The sequence below is a fragment of the Eleutherodactylus coqui genome, chromosome 8 (genome assembly GCF_035609145.1).
Source record: "Eleutherodactylus coqui strain aEleCoq1 chromosome 8, aEleCoq1.hap1, whole genome shotgun sequence".
In the NCBI taxonomy this organism is placed as follows: domain Eukaryota; kingdom Metazoa; phylum Chordata; class Amphibia; order Anura; family Eleutherodactylidae; genus Eleutherodactylus; species Eleutherodactylus coqui.
The window spans coordinates 122,508,115-122,529,640 of record NC_089844.1 but is presented as its reverse complement, the minus strand read 5'-3'; the positions used below and the strand labels follow the sequence as shown (position 1 = coordinate 122,529,640).

At 42.7% G+C, this 21,526-nt stretch overlaps 1 protein-coding gene across 1 annotated transcript in view; it reads right to left on the bottom strand.

Annotated features, from left to right (window-relative positions):
• BAIAP3 (BAI1 associated protein 3) overlaps window positions 1-21,526 on the bottom strand; it is a 176,421-nt gene that overhangs the window by 104,458 nt on the left and 50,437 nt on the right. Inside the window, exons 3-6 of the mRNA XM_066577504.1 lie at window positions 19,374-19,460; window positions 17,320-17,427; window positions 11,768-11,827; window positions 1,177-1,243 (exon numbers count right to left, since the gene is read on the bottom strand). Coding sequence (XP_066433601.1) covers window positions 1,177-1,243; window positions 11,768-11,827; window positions 17,320-17,427; window positions 19,374-19,460 — 322 coding nt within the window. The remainder of the gene's footprint in view (window positions 1-1,176; window positions 1,244-11,767; window positions 11,828-17,319; window positions 17,428-19,373; window positions 19,461-21,526) is intronic.

Below are 21,526 nucleotides of genomic sequence, written 5' to 3'. Positions count from 1 at the left end.
AGACAAAGCTATTCTGTCCGCATGGACCAATATTCCTGCAGAATGATCTCATCACCTAGTGCAAAGTTTGCCACAATGAATTGCTGCAGTTTTGTAGGCCAAAGGAAGTACAACATTTTACTAGATGAGGTCTTTAATAAAGTGGCCATTTAGTGTTTTAGAAAAATAAGTGACACTAGTTTAAATACATAATATAGAAATGTCAAGAGAAGAAAGCCTTGCTAACCCATGTTGAATCGATAGACAACATCTTTAAGATGATGTCGCCGTTGACCAGGATGAGGTATAGTTTCTCGGCTTTTTGATTCAAAGCTTCCTTATGTGTGGGTCAATATACATATACAGGGTACAAACATAGTAGCATGTATTAATAGACATAAAGGAGAATGTTTAAATTAGAGACAGGTATTTCAAGTGAAAGAAAGCATGCACTGATCTGCTGACCACATTGATAACATCCATATCAATTGTCACCCAGGCTTAGTCAACTAATGTTCTCCAGCTTCTCCAATATTTGGTCAATGAATACAATGTTTTATAAATACCCCAAATAGTTGACATTTTTAAGAGAGAAGAAGGTAACTTCAGGTTAAATACGAACCATAGGCAAGTATGTCAAGAGAAAGAAGCCATGCTGGTCAATGTTGACCCAACTAGACAACATCATAACTACGGCAGCAATTGTTGACCATGCTGAGGCAACCTATGGTTTTAAGTTTCTCAATGCATGTAAATACATGTTTCATAGGTAATCAACTCAACAATTAATAACAAAAGGAAGAAAAGGTTATACAAAGCCCAGAGACAGGTAGATAAGTATATAAGGATAAAGAAAACATGCTGTGGTATGTTGACCAGACAGAGTATCTTTGAGATGATGGCAGCTGTTGACCAGGCTTAGGCAACCTGTGGCTCTCCAGCTGTTGTTGAACTATAAGTTCCAGCAAGCCTAGTTCAACAACAGCTGGAAAGCAACAGAGGTTACCTCATTTGTACACCACCATCGAGATCCAGAGAAAGCAATATTTTGGAAATTTGCTGCCTCCAATCTTCATTTTGGCTTCAGAGGTAAAAATGTTACTGCCAAGATTGAGTACAGAAACAAAACTCTAAAGAAAAGAGAATTTTAGACTTTACTGTAGAAAATAGAATGATTTAATTGCTGGGAGTACTTACCATTGGCATCTTTTGCAAGAAGATTTCTGGCCTGAACTACTGTGACTTTTAAAGCATAGATAGGTGCCTGGAAGAAAGCAACATCAAATGAAGAAACCTAAAACGAAGCTCACCCTTTGAAGATGAATGCAATGTGCTCCTTACATCACATGCCTGCATTAGTTAACTCTGTTGGCGGTCTATTAATTTTAAAATTTGCTTTTTATTTTCAGAGATAGATTCAAGAGTAGGACATGATAAGAAGTCATTTAACCTAGTCTTAATACTTTGAGTAGGGTTCAAAGGGTTTCTTGCAAAAGTAAGCTGTTTCCCTTACGCCCCTAAGCAGCACAATGATGGAGTATTCTGGCCCTGTGATCTGACAGGACAAATGGAATTTTTAATGACATAAATAAGTAAATACTAATAAAAGGCCCCGCCTTCCACTCTCCTATACAGGGACAGTATCCGTCTAACCGCTTTAGTGGTTTTTTGACTTGTGAAGGGGACAGGTGGATGCTAGCCTCCCCTACTATCTTACTATATGGCTGACTCCTATTTGGTGTCCGGTTAGCATTCTGGCTTTTTGATCGCTTTCTCACTCACTGGTTACAACAGTAGCTGGAGGTTCGGTTCGGCATCTGTTGATGAGCAGCACCATCTTGATTGGGGCAACTTCTGCTCTCTTGGGCTACGTGAACCAGAATTCCCGGTCCGGAAGGGAAGAAGTCAACTTCAATCCGGGGCTATTTTAATAATGTATTCATTTGTTAAGCTCCTTTCTTTGCCAAGCACTTTGCTGGGGCTAAATGATTCTATAATTTAACTTTAAATAAGTTAGGCCTAAGAAGGGGCAGAGCTAAGGTTGATTTAAACCCTTGATAGAGAATAGGGATCAGCCCTATTCTCATTCGCACAAGGAAAGACTAGAAGCAATGGGATGAAACTGAAAGGGAGGAGACACAAATTAGATATTAGAAAAAACTTTCTTACAGTGAGGGTGATCAATGAGTGGAACAGGATACCAAGGGAGGTGGTGAGTTCTCCTTCAATGGAAGTGTTCAAACAGAGGCTAGACATCTGTCTGGGATGATTTAGTGAATCCTGCACTGAGCAGAGGGTTGGACCAGATGACCCTGGAGGTCCCTTCCCACTCTACTATTCTATGATACATTCCTATGCTGCAGTCTCCTAGTGAGCTACAGTGTAATCTTAGACTGTGTCTCAGACAACTGCAGGTTCTTTCCATTTATACATATAGAGGTTAACATTCAAGGCAAGGAAACTGTTTAACAGGATTTTCTATATATTTATTATTATACTAACATATGCTTTTTTTTATATGTTCATAGATATGTCGGCCAGGGGTTCTGGTGACTGTGAATCTGTGGGGAGGAAGGTGGTCTTAAAGAGACGATACCTTAGCTGCAGACAATGCGACATAACCCTTCTGGATGAGTATGAATACTCCTTATGCAGAAGGTGTCGCCCAGGGTAAGCGACTGGAGAACTCAAAATCCAGGATGTGGTTATCTGGGTAAAGGATTTCATTCAAGAGTCGACGCAGGAGCTCAATGACTCCCTTCTCAAGCATTCCAGATGTGCAAGCCTCAAGAAAAAACCTTTGCCTAAATGCTCTTCTGCTGAGGAGTTTTGGACTCTGGAGGAGACATCTTCTTACTCCTCGGAAGATGAGAATGTTGAGATGTTCCAGTGGAAAGATCCACAAACTTCTGATATGCACCCAGTCGAATGACCAGGATGTTGATTTGGAGGAAGCCTTGGAGTTCCCCTATAGGGGACCTATGGTCTTCAAAGTAGGCAATGCTTTAAACAAAGCCAAAATGACAGAAAGGAAGTACCCAGAGAAGTGTTCAGTCCTTTCAAGATGGTTCAAATCTATGTTCCCAATGAAGGAGGAGCAAATCAACAGCTGGGGCCCACAGCCTAAGGTCGACATGATGATCACAAAGCTATTACTTCGTACTGAAATCTCTGTTGTGCATCAGCACAACAAAGTAAAAGTACGGGCCTTTCCAGGGTGGCTAGATGGGCTCTTTGTCTCCGGCCAATGACGGCAGATAATGCCTTAGAGTATCATTTTGTGGACTACTGTACGAACTGGGCAAGTTATTTAGCTCTTAACTTGATAAAATCATGCATGGAAGGACTAGCAGATAAGTAGGGGAAATCCTTACTGCGTCTTTTTGGGGCAGTGGCTGTACATTAAAGGGGTTGTCGCGTGAAAGCAAGTGGGGTCATACACTTCTGTATGGCCATATTAATGCACTTTGTAATATACATCGTGCATTAATTATGAGCCATACAGAAGTTATTCACTTACCTGCTCCGTTGCTAGCGTCCCCGTCGCCATGGATCCGTCTAAATTCGCTGTCTTCTGGCGTTTTTAGACGCGCTTGCTCAGTCCGGTCTTCTGCCTGGTGAATGGGGCCGCTCGTGCCGGAGAGCTGGTCCCGCGTCGTCATCGTAGCTCAGCCCCGTCACGTGTGCCGATTCCAGCCAATCAGGAGGCTGGAATCAGCAATGGACCGCACAGAGCCCACGATGCACCATCGGAGAAGACCCGCGGTGCATCGTGGGTGAAGATCCCGGCGGCCATCTTGGTGAAGGAAGAAGAAGGAAGACGTCGCAGAGAGGGGATTCGGGTAAGTAATAAATTTTTCTTTTTTTAACACATCCTTTGGGGTTGTCCTGCGCCGAACGGGGGGCCTATTGGAAAAAAACAAAAAACGTTTCGGCGCGAGACAACCCCTTTAACCCCTTGAGTGGCACGCCCGGAAATTTTCCGGGACGAGCTCCACTGCTCATAGCAACATATGTATCACTATGGGAGCTGCAGAGCACAATGCCACAAGCTGTGACAGTGTGCCCTGCCTGCACAGACCCACAGAGAACAAAGCAAGGACTTTGAAAAACCAGCAGAAGATATTGCAGATATGCCGGCAACCTCCTGCACTGGTTTGTTTACAGGTTGCCTTAGAGACCATCGGCTTGTCAGAAGCAAGCCGATGGTCTCTGTGGCAGGGAGAGCTTGTTGCTTGGCTGTCAGAGGACAGCTAGGTACTAGCTCTTACAGCAGAGATCAGAGAAAACATCCGATCCCTGCTGTGTTAACCCTTTACATGCTGCAGTCTATGTGACTGCAGCATGTAAAGGGCTGTCACCATCGGACCCCCGGAATGTGATCAGGGGTCCTGATGGGTCCCTGTGGAAGTCCCCTAAAGGGACAAAAAATTAAAATTAAAAAAAAAAAAAAAGTTAAAAAATTATAAAAAACACTTGTCTCCCTTTACTTTGTAAAAAATCAAAAATACAATCACACATGTGGTATCCATGCGTCGTAATGACCCAGAGAAGGAAGTTAATACATTATTTAACCCCATAATGACATGGCCCCTTTTTTTCTTTTTTCCCCATTTCTTTTTTTCCTCCCCCGTTTAAAAAAATCACAACTTGTCCCGCAAAAAACAAGCCCTTATATGGCCATATCAATGGAAAAATGAAAAAGTTATGGCTCTTGAGACGCAACTGCAAAATTAGTTGAAATTCAATGATTAGACCATTTTAAAAAACCTGCCCTGGTGGGCACGACAGGGTGGTAGGAAACCCGCCACTCAAGGGGTTAAGGAGGGGTAGATACCCACCAAGGGGCCAGCAAACAAGAATGCAATATCAGCGTAATTTAGGTCAGAGAAGGGTCACTAGACACTCAAGAGGCATGGCCAAAGAAAAAAAAGACAGATTTCTGACACCATGTTGGTGGCCTCTCCCTCACTCCTCTGGCTATATTAGACATTCCGATAGGAGAGCGTCTCACCCTGTTGCTTCAAAGCTGGTTAACAGGAATAACAGGACCGATAAATTATAAAGATAATCTGTTTGGTCTATGCTATGAAATTCATAGCACCCCCAAAAGACAGATTTGTTCACATCTCCCATTTGTCTCAAGAGAAACAGGCAGCCCTAAAGTGGTGCTATCTTCGAATACATAAGCAAGGCAGCACTAAAGGAAGTGCCTTTTTCAGAAAGAGGAACAGGTGTTTTTTCCCTGTTTTTTTCTGATCATAAAAATCCACAGGGGGGTGGAGGATAATTAGACCTCAGATACTTAAATCGCTACATATGGAAGAGGAGATTCAGAATGGAGACAATAAAGTCCATTATAAACATTCTACAGCCTAGGAATTTCAAGGCCACCATAGATCTTAAGGATTACAGTTGCTGGTCAGTACAGAAAGTACCTAAAAATTGTCATATATGTGGCAGGGTTATCAAATACTATCAGTTCATACCCCTGCCTTTTGGCATCTCATCAGTATCATACACCTTCACCAATGCGATTTCAGTAGTAGCAGCAGCCCTTCGAGCAGGGTTCGAGTATTGTCTGTTGTCCCTTATCTGGATGATCGGTTCCTCCTAGCAGCCTCCAAGGTAGTCTAAGCACACCAAATTCATATAGCAGCAGAATTCTTCTAACAGTTAGGCTGGGTGATAAACTGGGACAAGTCAGACACCCTGCCGGAAAAAAAAGATCCCTTGGGTTTTATCATAAACTCCACTCGCATTAACTCCTTCAAGGAAGGAGAGAGTGACAGCCAGCTGCTGCAAAATTTCTGACCATGTCCAGAACAACAACAATCAGAATCCTGATGAGGGCCCTAGACCTCATGGCTGCAACTGTCGAATAAGTACTATGGGCCCGGTGGCATTTACGGCCTCTATAGGAAGAAGTCTTGAGTTAGAATAGTTCTTCTAAAGGGTGGAACCAGAACTACACCCTGTCTTGCAAGACCCCTCTCACCCTTCATTGGTCGAGCAACATTATAGATGGGAGGTCTGCAGTTCAATCTTTTTGGACTCTATTGACCATGAATGTCTTCTAACTAGGTTGGGGTGCCCATTTGGAGGAGGACACGGTACGAGGGGTTTGGACATTCTAGGAAAAAGATTTATCCTTCAATATGAGAGAACTTTAGGCAATCTACCTTGCTCTAATTCACTTTGCCCCTCAGATCAAGGGGAAAGCAGTAAAAGTCATGTCAGACAACATGACTGCAGTCTGCAACATCAACAAGCAGGGTCCATCTCAGCTCCTCCAAATCGAGGTGAGAAAGATCATGAGATGGCAGGGAAGAATTTAACCCACCTTACAGCGGTGCATATCCGAGGGACATACAATGTTATAGCAGACAGATTGAGCCCCGGTCTTTTTGTCTCAGGAGAATGGGCTTTGAACTCAGAGATATTTCATCAAATCAGTATCTGGTGCAGTATACCAGAAGTCGACCTGATGGTGACCAAAGTCAACACCAAGCTAAAGAGATTTTGCTCCCTATACCAGGAGGACAATCCCCAGGTAGTCAATGCCATCTTTTGGAGGTTCAGGCTGGCCTATATATTTCCTCCAGTTTCCATGATACTGAGGATATCGATGGAGATTAGGCAAGACCAGGCCATGGTAATAGCTGTCATACCATTTTGGCCCAGGAGGTCATGGTTTTCCCAGCTCATACACATGTGTCAAGGGTATTATCTGAGGTTTTTCCTGTGCAGAACCTGGCATGCAACTCTGCCCACATCTAAGGAGGTTCAACCTGACCGCCTGGAGGTTGATCAGTCCCTACTATGGAGTAGAGAGATTTCTTAAGCAGTGTTGAATACACTTTCCACAGTGGTAAAAATCATATGCAATAATCCATAAAATTTTCATGTCCAGGTGCAAAAGGACTGGTGTGTCTCACTGAGGATCTCTCTGTCAGTAGTATTTTTGAATTTTTGTAAAGTGGACTTGATAAAGATCTCAAGGCATCAAATTTAAATTTACAAGTATCTGCAATGATGGCCATCTTAAGCAGACAAATCTCACAAGAGCTGTTGGTAAAGAGATTCCTCAGAAGAGCAGCAAGACCCAGAACAGTGGTCATCAGACTTATTCCCCAGTGGGACCTATCGATGGTCCTAAAGGGGTTAATAATTCCCCCGTCGAACCGTTGGAAGAGGTTGACCTCAAGTTCCTTTCAATTAAAGAGACTTTCTTATTGGTGGTAACTAGAGATGAGCGAACGTACTCGTCCGAGCTTGATATTCGTGCGAATATTAGGGTGTTCGGGATGCTCGTTACTCTTAACGAGCACCACGCGGTGTTCGGGTTACTTTCACTTTCCTCTGTGAGACGTTAGCGCGCTTTTCTGGCCAATTGAAAGACAGGGAAGGCATTACAACTTCCCCCTGCAACGTTTAAGCCCTACACCACCCCCCTGCTGTGAGTGGCTGGGGAGATAAGGTGTCACCTGAGTATTGAAATCTGCCCTTCCCACGGCTCGCTACGGATGTATTCTGACATTAGTTCAGGGAAAGTGGTATCGTGTTGGAGCTACTATAGGGAGAGTGTTAGGTGTATTGTAGGCTTCAAGAACCCCAACGGTCCTTCTAAAGGCCATAAATCGTCTCTATATGCGCTCAGTGGGGCCGGCGGCAGCAGCGCCGACCCCATTGAGAACATATAGAAGACAAATCCTTCTTTTCTGCCACAGCTGTAACAGCTGTAGCAGAGAAGAACGATGTTTGCCCATTGAATTCAATGGAACCAGCAATACAGCAGGTTCCACTGAATGCAATGGGCTGCCGGCGATCGCAGGATGAATGGTCGGGAAGGGGTTAAATATATAACCCCTTCCCTGCAATTCATCCAGAAATGTGATACACTAAAAATATATACCGGCGTATAAGGCGACGGGGCGTATAAGACGACCCCCCAACTGTCACCTTATACGCCGGCAATACAGTGGAGCAAAGAATAAAAAGCATTACTCACTTCTTCAGACGATCTGCGCCGCTCCTGTAGACTGTCACTCCTTCCTGGTGTTCTGCGGTGCTCCTGCAGGCTGTCGCTCCCTCCTGGTTCCCGGCAGAGCATTGCTTTCTACGAAAGGCTTTAAATCCACGCCTCCAGAAACACACGTGCCTTCAGCCAATCACAGCCAATGACAGTGATGTCATTGAATTGCTGTGATTGGCTGTGTTTCTGGAGGCGGGGATTTCAAGCCTTTCATAGAGAAAGCTTTAGTCCGTGGACCAGGAAGGAGTGACAGTCTGCAGGAGCGGCGCAGATCGTCTGAAGAAGTAAGTAATGCTTTTTGTTCTTTGCTCCACTGTATTGCCGGCGTACAAGGTGACAGTTGGGGGGTCGTCTTATACGCCCCGTCGCCTTATACGCCGGTATATATTTTTAGTGTATCACATTTCTGGATGAATTGCAGGGAAGGGGTTATATATTTAACCCCTTCCCGACCATTCATCCTGCGATCGCCGGCAGCCCATTGCATTCAGTGGAACCTGCTGTATTGCTGGTTCCATTGAATTCAATGGGCTAACATCGTTCTTCTCTGCTACAGCTGTTACAGCTGTGCCAGAGGAGAACGATCTTTACGCTGACAGTGCGGGGGGGGGGGCCCACTCTTGCCGCTATTGTGGCTTAATAGTGGGACCTGTGAACTTGAGATGCAGCCCAACATGTAGCCCCTCGCCTGCCCTATCCGTTGCTGTGTCGTTCCCATCACTTTCTTGAATTGCCCAGATTTTCACACATGAAAACCTTAGCGAGCATCGGCGAAATACAAAAATGCTCCGGTCGCCCATTGACTTCAATGGGGTTCGTTACTCGAAACGAACCCTCGAGCATTGCGAAAATTTCGTGCCGAGTAACGAGCACCCGAGCATTTTGGTGTTCGCTCATCTCTAGTGGTAACCTTAGCTAAGAGGATAGGGGAACTACAAGCCTTCAGGACTCCTGAACCCTATACTACCTTTTTACCAGAAAAGGTAGTTTTAACATTTTTTCCTACTTTCACTCTTAAAGTCCCTCCCCTTTTAAATAGAAATCAGCTTGTAACACTCCCAGCCTTCTGTTCTGATTACTCTTTTGATGAAGAGGAAAGACTTCACACTTTAGATGTGCACAGAAATATTAGGGTTTACTTGGAGAGATCTCAAGACTTTTAGGCTGGATGAAAATGCTTTGATTCTGCTCTCCATTTTAAATAAGGTCCGCAAGGCATCAAAGCCTATGCTCAGTAGATGGATTAAGGAAACCATCCAGGTGATGTATCAGGCTCAGGCAATAGAACAATTTCCTACAGCATACTCAACACTTGCAGTATCAACATCATGGACAGAGAGGAGCTTAGTTCCATTAGAGAACATTTTATTAATCATTACAGGTTAAAGGATTATTTTTCAGAACAGCAGCCTTTGGGTGCTCAGTTCTAAATTCAGTTCTGCAAGAGGACCCTCCCATGTGAGTTGGTACTTGCTAGATCTCCATCATTGTGCTGCTGAAGAACATAAGCAAAGCGCTGATTATACTTGTTGATCTGTTTACCCTTAGTCCTAACAGCAGCACAAGATTCCCATCCTCTCTCTTTATCTTTATGTTATAATATCACTAAAGGTTTAGAGGTGTGCTGCCCTTATATATGGGAGTGAGAGGCAGGGCCTACTATTAGTATTTACTTATTTATGTTATTAAAAATTCCCTGTCAGTTCATAGGGGCAGAATACCCTATCATTGTGCTGCTGTTAGGACTAAGGGGAAACAGATTAACAAGGATAATCAACGGTTCTTTGAGCTCATGGGAGTAAGGTTAGTTTTAAATTGTGCTGATAGTCACCCAAATAATTATTCAAACAACTGTCTGCCAGTGTAAACATGGCACCTGACATGGTTCTGAGCATGAAGCCACTCAGTAGTCATTAGTTGTTCCATTTCAGCTCACGGAGATGGAACACTTAGTGAGCAACTTCTTACTCCATATATACAAGCAGTTGATCATCTCCAGCATACTCCATATCCGTTCACTTACCAACTACCACTCCTGTGTGAAAGCTCAAGAGCGATAATTGTTGGGAGAGCATTTCACTCTAAATAAGATTCTTAAAAGAGACTCCCCTAAACCAGACACCCCCTTTAATAGTTTGAAACAGTGGTTGAATAGAACAGAACAGGACGTATAGAGGTTGGGTGGGAGGGTTGATAAAGGATTTGCTTATAAGTTTATGCAATGTTGTACCAAAATTACAGGTTATTCCCAATCTACAGTATGGCGGATAACTTGATCAGTGGCAGTCTCACTGCTGAGATCCCCACCGATCTCCAGAACAGGTCTCCCATGTCCCGCTCTGACTGTCACTGTGAATGGAAAGTTGGTTGATCATTTCAATGGGGCTGATGGAAATACCCAAGCGGGTGTAACTCAGGTATGTTGGCAGTCCTGCTGACAGTGAATGGAGTGCTAGTGCGCTTGCTCAATCGTTGTTCTATTCAGTCTCCTCCTCACTGTGAGGAGGATGTGGAAAATGAGACCCCTGTACTTGAGATTGGCAGGGGGTCTCAGCAGTGAGACACCCACTGATCAGCAAGTTGTCCCCTATCCTCCTAAAAGGGGATAATTTGCAATTTGGGTGCAGCCCCTTTAAAAAATATTCTGTATGAAGAAAAACAAAGTATGTCTTCCTACAGGAAAGACTAGCATGAGTAACCTTAATCAATGATGTCATTGCTGTAGCTGTTATGTACAAGCTAGAACTCCATTTTATATATTCTGCAGGTATACATTTACCAAGAACTACTTGACCTGCATAAGTATTTACAGTGCTCAGTCTGCTTACTGATTTTTATAGAGCTGTTATCTCAGAAAGAAAAGCTTTTCTATGGATGGAAAACACTCATCCCCTACCGCATGAGTGGCTTAATTACTCCCTGTACCTTGCTTTGGTGACCTTAGGACCTCAACATCATACTCCTATATACTTGGTGTCATCATATCACTCTAGCATTGTAGGACTATTCACAATCGATTGTGCAGATACATAATATTGCTTTTTCATGGATTGCCCTTTTCCATTCTCTACAGAAAGCTACAGTAAAAATTTCTTTGCAATGACCATTTAAAGTCCACCTGACTTTTCAGAATAAGCTTCCATGTGTCTGTACACAAGGAACGACACTAGTTCTAGCCATTATATACCTTATACCCTGCATTTATCACCATTTCACCCTCTAGAGGAGTATTCTAATTCATAGTTCTCTCTCAGCTGTTGGAAGGAGCCTGCAGTTGTATTGTGTTCTATATACTGTAAACAAAGCAAACTTCAGATTGTGCACACTAGATGTCTGCAGCAAACATACAAAGACTTAAGTTCATCACGTAGGGCAGTAGAGAAGCACTGAGCAGTGTAGGTGTGATTTCAGTAGCTATTAAACCATTAACATTCACTAGCTAATAGCTGCAGTGTCTGTATGAGTCTCTCTCCCTCCAGCAGCATGAGTCATCTCTCTCCTTCACTTCCCGTTATGTGTCTTGTTATCTCTTACTAGAGATGGACTTCACTTGAAAATAGGCAGTTAGCTAGCTAGCGGTCAGAGTTGAGTTTGCTTGGAAGTTTTCAATGGTTCACAGGGTGTTATTAGGTATTATCTGTAAGATCCCACAATATAAAGGGTCCTGACCCAGTGATCAAATGGTTCACTGTAAAATATTTCTGCACTGTTCAATCCTGGCACATAATACGGCAACACACTTTATCGCTTTACCTTTGCCTCCTTGACACGCATCAGAATAGATTCATGGTCATTCTCACTTATTCCAAAAACCTGTGAAAAAAATACATTTTAATAGAAGAAGAATATAACAAGGCATTGTTATGAAAAGACTACAGAGCCAGAAGATATATGGTTGGTGTCTAATTATCCGCTGTAGCAACCTGCCATTTGTTTCCTGCAAGTTGGCACGCTCTCTGAAGGCAGCAGCTCAGCAAATGCAGAATGACATTTCCATAGCCAATTGCCTTTATCTCTGTTGTATCATGACACAGAGTGTTCACAATGTCTGTCTGCTAGCTTTCTTCTTAAACGGACAGATATTTAAGATTTCACTGAAAGTCACTTGAAAATTTTTGCCTTCTATATTCAATTCTGGTACAGGTTGTAGAGACAGAAATTATAGTGTATATATATATTATGACAGCAATATGCTGAGCCATCATTGTCACAGTGGTACTTCAGAGGGTTGTTACTTTTGTTTCAGGGCTCTTCCACTATTGACAATCTCTGTTTGTTCTGATACTGGGATGTGCAAATTTCCATGTATTCCATGGACAGCACACGGCCCCATTATAGCCTACAAGGCTATACACATACAAATTAGAACAGGATATGCAATGTGCAATGTCCATGTGTCTGTGTGCTATCCAGTCTCAGGTGCATGGTTCTTGGCAGAAAGTGCTGAATTCTCCTGTAGTGCAACCAATGGGGAAATGAAGCTTCGCACAGTTCATACCGAAATCAATGGTTTGCTTGTGCAGTGCATGGCCATGTGGAGTCCTCGAAAAGGAGAGATGCTCTTGGCAGATGCTCTCTGGGTTTTGCATTGCAGGGGTGAAATACTGTTGCAAATCAACAACATAATACACATTCTGTAGATTTTAATATCTGCAACATGTCCTCTAGTTTACATCAGAAATATTCTCTACATGTAAATAGGGTTTATACTGTTCTTTGCAGTGGATTTTCAGTGTGGAATACACACTGAAAATTTGCAACATGGCCGGGTCTGATTATGGCCTAAGGCAGTTTTCGGCCATAATATGGTTGCATTTTTGCATCTACAGTATATCTTTTACAATGCCCAGACCTCTCAGGGCCAAATAAAACAGGCTGCATAGCATTACAGCTGGCTCTTTTTGGATTCCAGCTCCGTTTCTATTCTTTTTCTAGCCCCCCCCCCCCAACCCACAGTGGCTCTGGCCAATACTAGTAAATGTTCTGTGGGCTTTCTTCACTACACAATGGCAATAGCTGAGATTGCACTTCATTTAGACTAGACAGGGGAGATTACAGACTTGACAACTGACTAGTACTGCGCTCTGAAACTATGAGATGTGATTATGGGTGCATGGGTGGGGGGGGGGTAGAAGAAAAATAAAAACAGTGCTGGAATCGGTGATGACCTGAATATAATGGTACGCAGGCCTTTTTACTTTTAAGAGGACATGACAAGTTCTCCTTAAAACATATATTTATTAAGGTTTTTTTTTAGGATTGATATTGATGGCCATCAATAGCAGATCAGTGAGGGCTGACTCCCAGTACTTCTGCCAATTGGCTTACTGCAGGAAAGAATGAGCTTTGGGGAGCACAGTCTTCCTTTCATTGTTTATCAGGCATATCTCCAAACATTTTGTAGTGGGTGTGCTCTGCTAATTGCTGGGAGTGTCAGAAATTCAACCTTCACCAATCTGATATTATGTCCTATTCTAAGGATAAAACATTAATTCATAGTCCTCAATAGCCCCATTAGTAAAGACATGTTTTAAACAAAGATGTCCTATAAAACACCAAAGTCTAAGGCATATTTCAGATGATGGCAAACAATTATATGGTTAAAATAAGTTAGAAAACAATTATAAAAAATGTTGACAACCAAAGTACTGGCAGTGATTTTTGATATATTTAGAAATGTTAGTGTTGGGATTTGCAAGATAACAAGGACCCTTAACGTGGGTTGTGAGCTTATGTCATATTAACTAATACCTCATATTTTTCAGCATTTATCATTGTTTTTTTCAGCAAATGGTCTGGCTTTAAATCCTGGGGAAGCCCAGGGTGTCAGTGCAATGTGGTTCACTTTAAGGCCTTAGTCAGACGGGCGTTTTTTGCCGCGATTTGCAGATCGCATGACGGATGCGCATCCGCAAATCGCGTGACCGGTGCGCGCAAGTCGCCCGCAAATCGCCCGAAAATCTGCTCCTAGCCGCGTTTCATTAGAAACGGGCCGGAGCTGTCCAGCGCATTGCATTCAATGGAGACGGCAATACAGCCGTCTCCATTGAAAGCAATGCGCTGCGGGCGAGCCCGGGATGAATTGTCGGTAAGGGCTTAAATATATAAGCCCTTACCTGCAATCCATCCTAAAATGTGTTAAAATAAAAAAAAATTGCATTCTCACCTTCTGCCTGCAGCTCCGGGCAGCCGTCCTGCAGTGGGTGTGAAGGGGGTGTGAGTCAGACCTGCCCCCTGATTGGCTCAGCGCTGAGCCAATCAGAGGCATGCCTCACTCACACCCATTCATGAATTCATGAATGGATGTGAGTCAGACCTGCCCCTGATTGGCTCAGCGCTGAGAGGCAGCAGTCACTCACCCATTCATGAATTCATGAATGGGTGTGTGAGTGTTTTCAGCCTCTGATTGGTCAGGGCTGTGACCAATCAGAGGCAGATTATTCAGCAGGCGGGGATTTTAAAGCCCCGCCGGCTGAATAGTGCCGAGAAGCAGTTCAGGAGAACTGACAGCGGCCGCGGCTGGACTCCGGCTGCAGCGGAAAGGTGAGTATACAATTTTTTTTTATTTTAACACATTTTAGCATGAATTGCAGGGAAGGGTTTATATATTTAACCCCTTCCCGACAATTAACCCCGCGCACACCGGCAGCCCATTGCTTTCAATGGAGCGGCTGTATTGCCGCTCCATTGAATTCAATGGGCAAACATCGTTCTTCTCTGCCACAGCTGTCACAGCTGTGGCAGAGAAGAATGATTTGTCTTCTATATGTTCTCAATGGGGTCGGCGCTGCTGCCGCCGGCCCCATTGAGCGCATATACAGAAGCGAACAGGAATCGCAGATCGCAGATAGGTGCGATCTGCGATTTTTTGTTCTATAATTTTTCGGACGAGCGCATAACAAGCGCTCATGTGTCCGATATCATTGCGAAGCAATGGTTTTAAAAAATCGCCGGACGCATGCGCATGCGCAAATCGCGCAAAAAACGCCCGTCTGACTAAGCCCTAAGGTGCAAGGCAAACCACCAGGCTGGATTGTATGTGGCATCATTAATAGGTTATAAGCCTGCATGGTGTACTATATGTATCAGTGGGACTGGTACACTTTGTATGCCTTAGCTATAATACTAAGCCCTGTTCCCCCAATACACGGTGGGTATGTGAGTGGTTGTTGATCTGTATATTGCATCTGTGCAACGCTCCTTCATATAGCACTTTGCTAGTCTGCATTCTGCTGGGAAATGATGTTTTTTACCTGCCTTTGTATAGCTTTGTTAATATACTAACAGCAACCTGTCCGTCCGTGTGTGAGTAGTGAATGGGTTTGTGAGTGACTTACATGCTCCGCCCCTGATCACATGATGGTGATGTCATCACAGGTCCTTCTTTCCCAGTGAGTTACATGCTCCACCACTGATCACATGGTATCATCACAGATCCTGTACGCACACAGCTGCTGTCCAGCTAGGTGTTCATTAGTATTCCATAGCAACTGAGGCTGCAGGGACTTTGTAGTCCGCCCGAAATCTGCACAAGGATGCAGGATGTTTGATGATGTCACTGCCATATGATCAGGGGTGGAGCATGTAAGTCATTCATTCGGGATGAGCATCACCATCATGTGATCAGGGGCAGAGCAGGACGGTGACAGCATCCCAGGTCCTTCATCTCCAGTGCTGTGCTGCTTCTGATCCCTGTTGTGTGGGATGAACAATGTGTCTAGCAACGTTGTGTGTGTGACGTGCATGTAGCACAGCTGTGTGGCGCATTGCATACATTGCGTAAACACTGGTACTATAATTTCCTATACTGGTACTATAATTACTAGCATTAGTACATAGGTAAAACATACTGCTGGCAGTGATATTTGAGTTGATTTATTTTCCTTTGCATTGATATATAACCAAAGTACCACTTAAAAACTCACTTCCTTAAAGCCATCTAGAACATATTAACTAAACAGTATGAACTTAAGTAACTTCATTTACAATGCACTATTAAAAAGCCATCAATCTAATTGGCACCTCATGCAGTTAGTTGTCGTTTTAAATGGCACTAATGCACGATTAATTCCAGGTATAAATTTGTGGGTTAATGTTAGATTTGTGCTTAACTGTATCGCCCTCTACCAGAAACCAGCAATATAGGAGTTCATTCTAAACATTTATAACAGTAAACACTTAATTTCAACCTTTGGGTAATGTATTTCTTCAGTGTTAGCTGTGTTAGGCTCTATTGACATCTGCAGAAAAAAAGGTGCGATATGCTATTTTTTCCCAGAAAAATGGCAGACACTATTGTAGCGGGGTCGGTGGTAGGAGGAACTGTAGACACAACCTCGGAGACTTGGACAGGGCTGACAATCTCAAGCTCCCTTTTACCTTTATAAGCCAATGCTGGTCCTTCCTCCTTAATGGGAAGGAGGGCCGCATACAGGTCGGGGGCGGGTTCAAACCATGCCAGTTCAGGTGGTGGTCACATGATTAAGAGCCCAACCAAACGGGGTACATCAAAGGGTTTGAGGGAAAGCCACATATTCAGGCCGAGAAAGTTTACTCGGGATATTTCAACCAGATGGGAACAGAAGAAGTAAGTTGCACTTGGCAAACTCTATGCAAAAGAGTCTCTTACACGATATCAACCGTTTGCATAGAATTCACTTTCTATTTCACTCACCTTGGACAATGATCTGTAGGAAAGATACTGTAAATGCTGCCATTCCAAGCACTACTTTAGTTTCACATTTGAAAACTCTCATCTGTTTCAGTCCCCTCTTAACCCTTTGCAATCCAATATTGGATTCAGGGTTTTCCTAGGGGGCTCTCTCTTTCTGCCATTATACAATGGCACCATCTGCTGGCTAGAGCCAGTACTGCGGTATGGAACATGCTGGAGAAGCCCCCAATAACAGAGCGGACAGTAATATACAGAAAGAATACCCTGCTGGATTTCTTCCGACATCTGAGCTGTACAGCCTTCAATCAGAATGTCTTCAGACGTCAGACAGTGGATTGGAAAGGGTTAAAGACAAAACTCTGGATACGTTTTTAAAATAGCAAACATAGTACAACATAATATGTTCTACACCCCCACACACACACATGACGGAACCCAACTGACCCTATTATAAGTCTACACTAGTAATAATACTGAGTGAGTTGTCTGTAGTACTGATCTCAATAGCACCGATATAGAAGGCATATACTTATTAGCAATAAATAGCTACTCACTTTATAAAACATAGGCCAGAAGGCATAATTGTACGAACAATAGTAAAATACGACATAATAAAGCAGAGGTCACATACCATTTGAAGGTAGTAGAAATTTTCTTCTTCATTGGCAACATGTTCAGAGGATACCACGCCAGCCATATAAACTAATGTATAGATAATTTCTTCATACAGCATTTCCAGCTTTAAGAAAAAAAGAATATGTTTTGTTAGAAATTATATTTTCTGTGAAATGTTTAATTTATGAATAGATAATTATTATAGATTTCCGAAATTATAACCATATTGGGCCCAGATATTAAACCACAAAAAAAAAACTGCTGCTATATGAACTGATGTCATTTGGGAGTGTGAAGAACTGACCTTTTTTAAAAGGGTATTCTGAGGAAAGACATTTATGGCATATCAATAATATATGTAATAAATGACTAAAAGGTGGAGATTGCAGATTTGGTAGAATGATGGTCATTTTTCTACGATAGATGGGGCTCCCAGTTGGTGGTTTGCCAACAATCGCACTTTTATGGTAAAACAGCTTGACAGGGCATAAGAGTGTATGATCGGAAAATCTTTTTAACAATGCATGTAACTATGAAGCGTATTTGTGGTTTATAACTGCAACACTGTAGCACATAAAAGTCACAACCATTTCATTTCCATTAGAGTCGGGCTTGAGGCAAAAAAGATTTAGGCCTCATGTCCACTAGAAAAATAGAATTAGCAAATTTGTGCATTTTCCCGCCGGTGAGATCCACAGTCAAATTTGCCCGTAGGGAATCATTGGCCACCCGCGGTCAGTTAAATTGAATTTAAAACCTGCGGATGTGATCTAATTCGATTTGCGGATTTTACGCATGGAAAAAAAACTGCAGCATGCTACATTTTACTGCGGATTAAACGCGGATGGGCTCCATTCAACTCATTGCTTATAATTTCTTGAAAACAATAAAAAATCAAATTAATGGTGACCCGCAGTGCATCCGCAGCAGAAATCTGCCTGGATCGTATTTTTCTAGTGGACATGAGGCCTTATAGTAGCCGTCCACTTTGGAGAATCCCTTTTTGTTAGAAAGGTCTTCTAAAAGTAAATTGGTCACAGGGTGTACCATTCTCCTCCCCCACCCCACCCCCACCCCCACCTTCCCCATCCAGAGATGTAGTGCAATCCTGCAATAAATGTTCAATTTTCCTGGAGTGCCACCAAAGGAGAAATGAAGCATTACAGAGTTCATATGGCGATCAGTAGACTGTCTGTGTACAGTATGGACATGATGGGTCCTTCAGACCAAAGACACTCTTTATAGTCACTTTTTACTCTAGCTAAATGATAAGGGGCCAGAAAGGATACCCCCACCCCTTCCCTTTTAGCAATCCACTTACTCAAAATTTATCTAAAGGTACATGAAAACGTATTAACTAGAGATGACCCTTATAAGGAGGACCTACCAAGCCTTCTGAGATGTAGAATAGACTGCAAACCTATAGCTATGTTCCTGATAAGTCCATCACCATTTCTATATTTCTTTCCAATTTGACTACAATGGCTCCCAATAACTTATGGAGTCTGACACTAAGGATAGGTCATCAATAGTATTTTTCCTGGAAAATCCCTTTGAGATTATTTAGTTTTTTCCAGAAATCAAACAAACTTCCAGTTTTAGTGCAAAATTTAGTTAAGGGACAAGGGGGCATATATGACCTGTAGTTGTCTTTCTCTACAGCCCCGTCAATCCACTAGTTCAGGGGCCCTTTTTTGGCCATCCAAGATGCCTGCAGCAATTTTCTAACTACCTATTGCACACTGTACACTGTTCTCTGATTGGGCATTGCTGATCTTGTTAGCAGCTCTAGCCAATCAGAGAGCAGGTATATTGCATTAGTAGTCTAACAGTGCCAAAGCACTGTGGGGATTAGATAGTCTGAAGACTGAGATTTGGGTGGCTGAAAACAGGACTTGAAACTGGCGAATCAGAGGGACAGCAGAGAAGAGTAATATATCCCCCACCACCTTCGGTCCCCGGACAGAAATTTGTCCTGAAAGCAAAGGGAGACTTTAAAGCTGAGTTATTCTTCATACCAGAAACATTACAGTGAAATGCTCCTTAATTTTGCATAAATTAAAAACGTACTTCTCTTTTGGACAGTATCAGTTTGTCTGTTGCTCTGTGTTCACCAGTGTTCTCATGAGGAGGTGGGATGCTGTTATTTAAAACACCCTGTAATGAAAAATCACAAGAACATCTACAATAAACTTGAAAGAACTTATTTTATCTTTGTGACCATCTGCTCATGTGAAATAACACCTATTACTCACAATCTTACATAAGTTTATATTGTGTATGATCAAAAATACAAAAGATTGGTCATAAGCAATTACAGGCTGGGATGTTTAAGAGGGTGCGACAAAACATATTCTTAAAGGGGAATGATCAAATGATCATCCAACAATCAGTGGTCGTTATAATAATGTGGTGCCCACGCGTGGAGGAATTGGTGACCGTGTCGTTAGTAGTGACGAATCCACTGCTCCCCTTCCAACGACGGCAGCAACCAACAATGCTATTAAAATGGAATCCATGTTCAATTTGTGATGCCAGCCTAAATACAGGTTGAAACCTGTTCCAGGCAAAATTATAAGCAAAAATGGTTAAATTAAAATAAAATGGGGGTGGTAGTCCTTCCCCTGGAGAGTGGTGTGGCACCTGAGTGCAGATGGTGAGGTGGTGAGAACAGTCTCCAGGAGTCAGGATGAACAATAAACGCTTTATTTATGGAGGAGCATCTTCAGTAGCTAACACATTATACAATGGGCATCTCTCTATTTCCTCAGATGAACACATCCATGCCAGCACAGTAATTACATCTGTACGCTCAGGGAATAAATGCAGCAGCCACATCTGTACACTTGGATTTTTCCACAATTTCAAGTACAGGAAACTCTTCTGTAGTCTAGGCTCTTACTCGTTCTGTTTCTCTCTCTCTCTCTCTCTTTGCTCTGTATTTCTTCTTCTATCTATGTCTTCTTGCTATTAATTTTTTTCTTCACTGCACTTCTTTATACATACAAGCTCTCTTCTTCTTCTCTTGCTATAGACAAACTATTTCTTTCCACCTTGATTAATGCATAAACTGGTTCTTTTTCATTTAGTCTCTTGTCTGTATAAACTAGCTCTCATGCTTTCTCTCTGTCTTTTCAATGCAAACTTTTCTTTTGTACTCACACTTCCGCTTCTCACTGCACTGTAACTTCCTTTAGCTCTGATCTTTGCTTCTGCTCTGTTCACTTGCTTTTTCTGTCTCCCTCTCTCAACTTCCAATTCTTCTGTTCTCACTAAATTCTCTCAATCCGTGAGGAAGGGTTATTCTCCAATCACAGAACAGCTATTTCCCTGTTACTTAACTAGCCAACCCTGTTACTTAACTAGCCAATGGGGTACAGTGTGAGTTACCAGACAGAATATGCATGAAGAACAAACATTTAACATCCTGAAAATAGTACACACATATTTCAGTAAAATAACTGTATTGCCTTCCGCAGTGAGACACTACAATATGTTTGCCTATCTATGGTAGTTATGCCTGGAAACATTCTTTAAGGAACTGGTCTCCAACTTGTGGCTCTTCAGCTGTTTCAAAACTAGAACTCTCAGCATGCTTTGACACACTACCACTCACAGAACATGCTGGGAGTTCTAGTTTTCAAATAGCTGAAGAGCCACAGGTTAGGAACCACTGCTCTAAGGATTCTGGTCTATGTTATCATAAAAACATCATGTACTTACTGCAGATTTCAGATGGCTGCACATTCATACAGTGAATATCCAGCCCCCCAAATCCCAAAGGTGCTTTATTGTACTAAGATCAGATGACTCTGCAGTAATTGAGAGGAGATTGCTTTGTGACATGGTGTGATATCCTACTAAAAGTAGATACATTATATAGAGATGGGAAGATTGTGGCGATAAAGGGACGCATATAGTTGGCAACAATAATTAGGTAGGATTTAGGATTTAATGCTCCACTGGATTAAACAGGCCTAAGAACCAAAAGTACATTGAGTACATTCCTGACTCCACTACACCATTAACCTGAATCATCCGGGGTAAGATGGATCCATTGATAAGAGATAGGCCAAATTCAGAGACAAACATTAGCCACGGAGATTCTCAAGTGTGAGTGTTGAGAGTGACGAGGGACAATGTATATTAGAAATGAGGAGTCATAACAGAGGGCCTTGTGGACTCATTGGGATGGAAAGGAGAAATAAAAACATGAGCTAGGT